The following is a 9273-nucleotide window of genomic DNA, read 5'->3' on the forward strand; positions in this document are numbered from 1 at the left end:
ACACCTATTGTTAACAGGTTCACTCCACCCCCCGTTAACAATAGGTGTTAATTAGGTGTCAACAATAGCCATGTGATGTGAGTGAGTATCACACACCTGGAGGCAGTGCTTAAAAGCCTGAATTTTGCCTGAAACTCTCAGACTGAAGAAGTCTCTTGGAGGAGAGACGAAACGTTTCATTAAAGAAGAACCCGTCCAGAAGACCTATACAATTTTTTTCCTTTTGATTTTTTACCTGGATTACTGAGATGCATCAGGACAATAAAATATATGGTTTCATTTGACAAAATATCAAAAATTGTTACAGTTGAATTGTAGCCATTTTCTAACCAAATAAAACTACAGTAAGTGAATTATTAATTTTGTTGAAAAAAAAGAAAGAAAAGAACTGCAAATTTGTGACAAAAGTAGACAAATTAAGCAGGCGGATGCCAGATTTCTTTTAATTGTGAAAATACTCTTTTTGCGTTGTTGTTTTTCAGGTCTTCTTCCAGAGTTTGACGGTGTCGACAAGTCCAACCCAAACTGCGTGATCATCGGAGACGCAGCTGAAAATTTCTCCTACCAGAACTTGAACGAGGCTTTTAGAGTCCTTATAGGCCTGGAGAAGCCAGTGCTGTTCGCTCTTGGACAAGGGTATTATTTGATTGCCAAATAACCTAAAAAAAAACATATTTACCAAGATTTTAACTTTATTTTTCTGTTTTAGGAGGTATTATAAGGAGACAGATGGGCTGAAATTAGACGTCGGTGTTTACATGAAGGCTCTTGAGGTAGATGCATTATTTGCACTGATATTTGGTGGAGAAGAAAAAACTTCTGCTCTGTATAAACTTATTTTTTCTTTTTTTTTTTTTCTTTAGTATGCTTGTGATTTAAAGGCTGAAGTAATCGGCAAGCCATCCCCGACTTTCTTCCAGAGTGTTCTGAATGACATGGGGCTTAAACCAGATGAGGTATGTGATAATGAAAGATGCTGTGGTTTAGTCAGTATTTGGCACAGAGCAGTGATGATGATTCATTTCTTGATTTATTTTTTTTCCAAGTTAAAATGCATCAGTTTGCAGATAGATTATGTGGATTTATGTCTGTTTTTTGGTCACTTAGTCTAAAGTAAAGCAGGGATGTTACCAATAAACCTGTCGTATAGAAAACATCAACAAACTGATGTTTTTTTCCCATTCTTGTCTCATGTTTGCTGCATTGATGGTACCTTTTTAGATGCGTACGCTAGCAATGCCTTAGACACAAATGCACCCCTATACCGTCAGAGAGGCAGGATTTTGAACTTTGTTCTGAGAACAGTATGTCTTTGATTTCCATTAATTAAAAAGAAAATCAATTTGTCTCTGACCGCAGAACCATTTTCCACTTTGCCTCAGTTTATTTCAAATAAGCTTTGGTCCAGAAAAAATGGCAGCATTTCTGATCGTTGTTCACATTTGCAGACGAAATGAGTGACAATGAGTCATTTTTTAGTACCGAGTCATCATTATTGTCAAGTTCTCCATCTCCAGAGCTTCAAAATGATATGTAATTTGTTGAAATTTGGTGGTTTATCACCTCGTTGGCAAGCTAATTATATTTATATGAATGCCGTTTTGAAGATGTGATTTTCATCGGTCAAGAATGATGTCATCAGGACTCCCAGCCTTTTATTTAAAAAGGAGAAAGCCAGACATTATATGAAGGGATTTCCCAGCATGATGGGCATGCAGAAAAAAAGGTAAACCATAAAGTAGAGCTGGGCGATATGATCAAAATTTTATATCACAGTATTTTCAACATTTTCACCAGTTTCACGGTATTTGACGGTATTTTTCTTTTCATCACAGCTCGGCTGATAATAAAATGTACAAACCCTGCTTATTGAGGCTTTTTCTTTTACTGTACCTCTGTCTGTGTCACTGTTTCCCTCCTCTGTGTCTGTTCTTCTCTGACTGGTGGTTGGAGACAGTAGTCATGTATTTTGGTCCAGTCGTGAAGGAGGAGGGTTAAGAAAAGATTATGATCGGGTTTATTGTTTTATGTTATTTATTAAAGCTTATCAGCACGACTCACCTTGCACACCAGTCAATTCCAACTCCACTACGAACTACTTCCTGCAGGCTTTTCACAATAGAAGCACGTTAAGTCTCCATCAGCATAACGTCTCCATATTAACTAACCGTGTTAAATCTAACTGTGCACGTCACTGAAGAGGTGTTTACTACATTCAGCGACGGCAAAAACAGGATGTTTTTTTAAACGTCAGTCAATATAAGCAGCGGAATCGCCACCCGCGGCTGCAACTAGCTGCTCCAAACATTAGCATGCTAACGCACATAGCGGTGCAGCAAGGAAAAATGTCCCCCGGGAAACAACAGTTCACTGGCGGGCGCGACGAAACGTTCCGCTATTTAAACCGGAATGTCCGGTATTCAAAAAACTCATATCAAAACAAAAATAAAAACCRGTATTCGGTACAAAACGGTATACCGCCCAGCACTACTACAAAGGAAAGTTGTAAGGGTTATAAGACAAATGATACAAATCTGTTAGAGCACTTTGGTTGAAAGAAGGTTAAACTAAAGCATTTGCTGGACACAAACGTAAAGTTTAGCTCAGCCTCTATGATCTGTGGCTTCATTCAGCAGATATCTGAACATGTGTGTGGCATCTGTCCCCGGTCAGTGGACCCCAGTGTTTTTAAACCTGGCACTAAAAAACGTCTAACTTATCTCAGTCTAAGCTTCATTCCAATCAGTGGCTATCATTTGATGTAACGATATCCGATCTTCTCCTGACATTTTTTTCTCTGTGGGTTGAAATTCCTGGCTGTTTCACTCCCGTCAAACCTCGCCTCGCCCGTACTGAGCCACCATCATTTTCTTCATTCCGTTTTTTTTTTTTTAAAGAAGTCGTGAAATTCTACTGTATCTCACTGGAATGGACATTTCATTCACAATATGAGAATTTATATGACACACACACCCTGTTGATACTGAACTCCAATCTGATTTACTGCCTACTTTTTTAGAAAAAAAATAAAGGTTGTTTTATCACCAAACAAATGTAATGTACATATTAAAAGAATCATAAGTGCATGTGCAAAAGCAGAACCTGCACAGACAGATAATTACTGGGTTTGACTTGATATGAATGTAATTCAACATCGCAGCTGCAGCACATGTCGGCGTTAGCAGGTCGGTGCGGCGTTGTGCAACCAGTGGAGGAGGCATGCTAAATGTTGCACTCCCATTTAATGTTCTCCGTGTTCCTGTTCCTCATTTTCAGGCTCTGATGATCGGGGATGATCTGGTAAATGATGTAGGAGGAGCCCAGTTTTGTGGGATGAAAGGTGTTCAAGTCAGAACTGGTAAATACAGGTCAGTGAAGTCCTGGTTTCACCCACACACGCCTCTCAAAGTCATTCTAACGCCCCACTTTCTACCTCCTTGTAACTTCATTTGAATTTATCTGTACTTCTAAAGTGTATAAATCATTTATTGTTAAAAAAAAATAATAGTAACCAGCTTTTGGAAGATTTGAGTTCCTTTAAAGTTCAGGAAAAAAAAAAGAAAACTCACTCAAGTTGAGGTTTTTTGTTTCCTCTGTTGGAAAGCTTTAAAGCCACTAGAGGGCGCACTTACAGCGCATTTTCCGTGGCAAAGTTTCCTCCACGAAAGCTTCCCTGTGAACCGACCGCCCCCGTTCTTAAATCTCCCAGATTTGTTTGTTTGAGACCAGGCCAAAAATAGCATTTCCTTTTCCACACGTTGACCACAAGGTCGGAGACACCGAACAATTTATGGCCCGAAATCTGGAGATTAGTGGGATACCCTTTGGTGGCGTTGCAAAAAAATATGGTTATTTGTGAAGATATATGAGGTACTTATGGCTTGAAGAAAACAAAAAAAGGAACCAGGATTAAATGAGATGTTATGGAGTGACACGTCACACAGACCAGATGAAGTGTGCAAATGTGTTTATTTTAGGTTTTATTTGTACACCGTATTCATGTGAATAAAACAAGAATCAATTTAGACCTTTTTTATTATTATTTTGCTGCACTTAAGATGCACAGATCATTGTGTAACCATTATGGGACAGTATAATTAAGCTCATATAAATATACTTAAAATATTCATATTGGAAACAACAATGCATATAGGTAAAGGCAAAAGCTTGTTTATGTGTCTGTTAACAAAATATCTCATGAACCACTTGCTCAATTTTAATGAAACCTTCAGTAATTACTCTTTGAACATCCAGCTACAAGTATTTTAAATTTGGAGTCAAGACAATTCAAAATGGCTGCTACAGCTAATCCATGCTAGGTAGCACAAACAAGGCTATAACCCAGTCAATTTGGCATTAATTGAGCTACAATTTCAGCTGTTAGTAGTTGAGAGTAACTTGCAACATATAATCCAAGCATAACAACTCCTGATAGTTTGTGTTACTTTTACGGTTTGAACAAAGCAGCTGCAACTTCATCTTTTCTCAACATGACAAGATCTTAGTGTGCAACCCGGGGGTAAAGGCGGGTGGGCAATATGCGTTCCTTCAAGGAATGTTTAGCCTTTAATTACAAACTGTTACTGCTTTTATTGTTAGTGCTTTACTGGCTGTAAATGATCCTGATGTTTACTTTTCACTATTACGTTGCAACAAACTAGTAGTTGTACTGGTATGCTCAGGATAGAATTCTCCAATAAGATTATACTTATGGCCCAAAAAACTTGTTTTTATGAGTTGTAGTTGATACTGAACTACAGTAGTTTAGACCCATTTAGGCTAAAATAAATGATTCAGTGCGGATAACGTATTGTATAAAGAAAAGTATGTTGGACCGCAGCAGCAACAGTCAGCTTAATCAAATCTGGGCCAAAAGGGAGTTGTTGCAGGATTGAGCTGAGTGTGCACCAACACCTCACCTCATGTGTCCTGAAAGACGGCAACTGTTTGTTTTGTTTCGACGAGGTGTGAACCAGAAGGGCTCGGCGTTGCGTTTCATGAACCGCTTAAAGAAAATAAAAAAAAATTTTAAAAATGTTGTGCAGGTTTTGGTCACGTGGCCCGAACAGCGCAGAGTAATCTGCGTGAGCATCAGTCGTTTCGAATGCTGGCGTCAGAAATTCCAGCTGAACCGTTCCTCTTGTTTGTTGCTTGTTTCTTTTCTTCTGCGTGAACAGGAAGATATGGGCGTGTGTTTACTCTCTCTGCTGTGTTTTTCTTTTGTGTGCATTTTGGCCAACACGCGTGCGTGCATGTGTGGGTAACCTCTTTGTGTCTGTGCCAGCGTGTGCGTTTGAACTTGTGGCACAAGAGCAGGAGAAGGGACTATTCTCATGCTAATTCTCTGAGGTGTTAGCTCAAGCCCACGTGGTTTCTGTCCCACAGTTGGGCTTCGGTGTGCTCCCTCTTTAAATAATGTCTGACACACTTGGCTAAACACAGGACACCGCCGATTAAACAATATCACTGCTCAGCTATAGTTTCTTTCTTTCTTTCTTTTGAGCTGAAAGCAGCTGGATTACAGTCGAGGAGCTAAAAGGAACATCTGTGCAATCAGTTTTGGGTTGTGTGACATGTTTTACAGCTGTGGTGGTTTAGCGTCAGAAAAGTATGCTGCATTTATCAAACCAAAACTATGTTTGAGCACAACATTCAAGGTGTTTGAGCTACATTAAAAGAAAAAAAATGGTGGATGAAGAAAACGTTTTTGCTTTGAATTTATTTCTTTGTCGACCACTCTGTAGACCTGATTTATCATATTTATGTGAGAGAGTGGGAATAAAAGAGACTAGCTGACAAAAACGAATTGATAATGGAGTTTGTTTCTGCTGTTGCATCTTATTTTGAAAGGATTTTAAAGTGGAAACTATGGTCACGGGTAAGCTCATCTTTACTGCCCAAATATGGGCATTTTCCTCCATGTTATCTATTAAACATGTGAAAATTAAGGAATACAAGTTATTCAAAGTCTATTTGACAAATTTTTCCAACCGCCACAAACAACAGAATAAAAACTGGAAAAACTTAGAGAATCCTCAGCGTTTTTCTGCTATCATAGTTTATTTTGAAAGGATTATTAACTGGAAGTTATGGTCAGGAGTGAGCTCAGCTCTACTGCTAAAATATATCAATAATAATAATGTTTAATGTTTAGGAAATTAGCAGAAAAGTTGCCAAAAAAGATAACAAGTTTCAGATTAAAGCTGAATGGAGCAGAAAAGTAGATAAAAGGAGCAGAAAGACATAAAAATGAGGACAAACAAGTTGAAAAAGAAGAACAAAACCAAATTTGTATTATTATCTCTAAAAGTTTTGATTCTGATTGAACTGAGGAGCTAACAGCTAATCTGAGCAAGGCCAAGACTAAATTAGGTTTGCTGTTCCCTTGAAACATATCCAGTCTCAAAAATGTTGTAGTTCACCTTTTTCTAAACATTTACAATACAATCAGTTTCAAATTCACAAATAATCGCAGATTTTTTTGTAAATTGATTTAAAATAGTATTCACTTGAATCACTATAAAGCAGGGTTGTCAAGCTCAGTAACACAAGTGGGCCAAAATCCAAAACTTGATCTTAGCCATGGGCCAATTTCTGTCCATATTTATTAAAGAAATATTTTGTAACTAGTTATTTGTATAGAAATACTAATTTTATTTTGCAAATTGTGTTTTATGTAGGACTTAGAACATGCTCAACCTGCTAAAGAAAAATTTCGTAAATTTTCGTAGTGTTATTTTCTTACAGCTTATTTTCTGTCCACCACTTTTTGATTTATTATATCTTAGTGATACATTTTATCACAATCCAGCAAATCAGGTTTAAAAAAACCCTCACTAAAAATCCAATTATTTGACTTGAAAAGAACTTATAAAAAGTTAAATAGCGTTGCTCTTTTCACACCAAGATCAAAGATTACTGAAAATTTCAAACTTAATTTTCTTGCCTTGGAAGTCGGCCAACTGTCGGGAAGAATGCACAAAATATGAAATAATATTTCACATTTAAAGTATTATCTTTGGGGCTGAATAAAATGGTAATGAGGACCAGATTTGGCCCACGGGCCTTGAGTTTGATATGTGCTGGAAAGTATTTTAGATTTGAGTTTTAAGATGGCAGCAATCAACTTTGGCCTTGGCCCTACCTTAGATTAACTTTGGCCCGTCTGCCCAGTCAGCCAGTTCGGATGTTATCAATCCATTTAATGGACGTTATTAGCGGTTATCAGTCCCATAGAATGGCTTCAGACTGTCCCAGCTGTGCCGTCTAGTAGGTTATCAGTCCCATAGAATGGCTTCAGACTGTCCTGACTGTGCCGTCTAGTAGGTTATCAGTCCCATAGAAGGGCTTCAGACTGTCCCAACTGTGCCGTCTAGTAGGTTATCAGTCACATATAAGGGCTTCAGACTGTCCCAACTGTGCCGTCTAATAGGTTATCATTCCCATAGAATGACTTCAGACTGTCCCGACAGTGCCCCCATTGGGTTACCAGTGCCATATATGTTGGAATGCAACAATCTGCTACCGCCGGAGTCCGGTCTACTTTATCGTAGCCCATGTCATTTTCTCTAAAATTAACCTTAGTGGTTTTATGCCTCATATTAACCAGACTGCATAAAAAAACTTAGTGGTTTTATGCCTCATACTAACCAGCTGACAGTCTGAAGCCATTCTATGGGGCGGAGAACCCACTAGGCGGCACAGTCGGGACAGTCTGAAGCCATTCTATGCGACTGATAACAGCTAATAACGTCCATTTAATGAATGATAACATCCGAAGCGGGTGGCCCAATTCATTTTTTCTCAAATGAGTTTGTTCAACAGCAGGAAAGACATTAGTTGTTTATAATCTTTTCCATGAAAACTGCGTCAAAAGATCTGAACTATCCCCTTACTCACAGATCCTGAGTGTCAGCGACGGTGTTTGACAAAAAGAAAGAAGGTAACTGTGACATTAATAGTGTTTCAGTGGGACCCTAAATTTGAGGAGAGACGTGAGATTAAACATTGTTAAGCCAAACAGCCCAAGTGAACTCTGGCCTGCTTTGAGAAGCTATAAACCCTCAGTCAGATCTGTGAAAACACAGCTGTTTCCAAGTCAACCAGATGCTGCGCAGGCCTCCAGTTCCCATCAGGCTTGGAAAAAGACAGCTTCAGATTCTGCCAGACGCAGTGACAAGACAGGAAGGGAAAGATCCAATAAATCAGCTCTTATATGCTCCTATTAAAACACATTAGAGCCGATCTTATCTGTCAGATTAAAAAAACTTTCCTTGTCTGCTCCATTTCAGTGAAATAATTAAAGGGTAGATTTTACTGACGAGCATGTTTTCTGCCTTTCATCTGGTTGCTTTGGTTAGAGGGGAGGTAAAACATACTTCAGTTTGTACATGAAGTGTTTTCACCTTTTTATAGTTTAAACTTGACAACATGACGACAAACTAGAAAAGTTGCATTTTCTCTAAAAGTACACTTTAAATGATGAGTGCTGAATTACTGCTGGAATTTGTCAAACAAGCTGAAACAGCTGTTAAAGCTAAAAGGATCAAATAATACTTAAAAGCTAAAAATAAGTGCTTGCTAAAAGCTAAACTGAGTAAAATGCTAGGTAAAAGCTAAAAGCAGCAAAATACTAAAAGTTCCAAAAGGCAAGCAAAAACACCTGAATTCTAACTAAAAGCTGTAAGCAACTAAATCCAGTAGCTTAAATCTAAAAATGAAAGAGGATAGTTAAAAGTAGCAAAAGACTCATTAGAAGCTATAGTAGACTAGCTACAAAAAGCACCTAAGTACCAAAAGGCTTGCTTAAAGTTTAAAATGAAATATGGTAGCTAAAAGTAGCAAGAGGCTTGTTAGAATCTAGCTATAGTTGAAAGAGACTAGCTACAAATAGCAAAAGGCTGGCTAAAAGCTAAAGTAGCAAAAATCTAGCTTTAAGCTAAAAAAGAAAAAGGATGGCTAAAAGTAGCAAGAGGCTTGTTAGAAGCTATAGTCGATAAAGACTAGCTACGAATAGCAAAAAGCTGGCTAATTGAAAAAGTTAAAAAAAAACAGAACCTGTAAAACTAATCTTCTAAATGAGCTGAACATTTTGATATATGAATGGCTAAAGTAGCACAAAAATGCAGAAGTGATTATCTAAAAATAAAAACAAACAAAAGATAAAAAAGAAGTCAGAGTGAATACTGAGCTTTGGGCTGTGTATTGGCAAGAATTTGGCGATACGATACATATCATGACAGAGGGGTCACGATACGATATATCCCGACATAT

General features: G+C 38.0%; 1 protein-coding gene across 1 annotated transcript in view; it reads left to right on the top strand.

Moving 5' to 3' along the window:
• Positions 1–9273, top strand: part of lhpp (phospholysine phosphohistidine inorganic pyrophosphate phosphatase) — a 30608-nt gene that overhangs the window by 1276 nt on the left and 20059 nt on the right. Inside the window, exons 3-6 of the mRNA XM_014007034.1 lie at positions 483–636; positions 710–773; positions 864–956; positions 3277–3368. Coding sequence (XP_013862488.1) covers positions 483–636; positions 710–773; positions 864–956; positions 3277–3368 — 403 coding nt within the window. The remainder of the gene's footprint in view (positions 1–482; positions 637–709; positions 774–863; positions 957–3276; positions 3369–9273) is intronic.

The sequence above is a fragment of the Austrofundulus limnaeus genome, unplaced genomic scaffold (assembly GCF_001266775.1).
Source record: "Austrofundulus limnaeus strain Quisiro unplaced genomic scaffold, Austrofundulus_limnaeus-1.0 Scaffold39, whole genome shotgun sequence".
Taxonomy (NCBI): domain Eukaryota; kingdom Metazoa; phylum Chordata; class Actinopteri; order Cyprinodontiformes; family Rivulidae; genus Austrofundulus; species Austrofundulus limnaeus.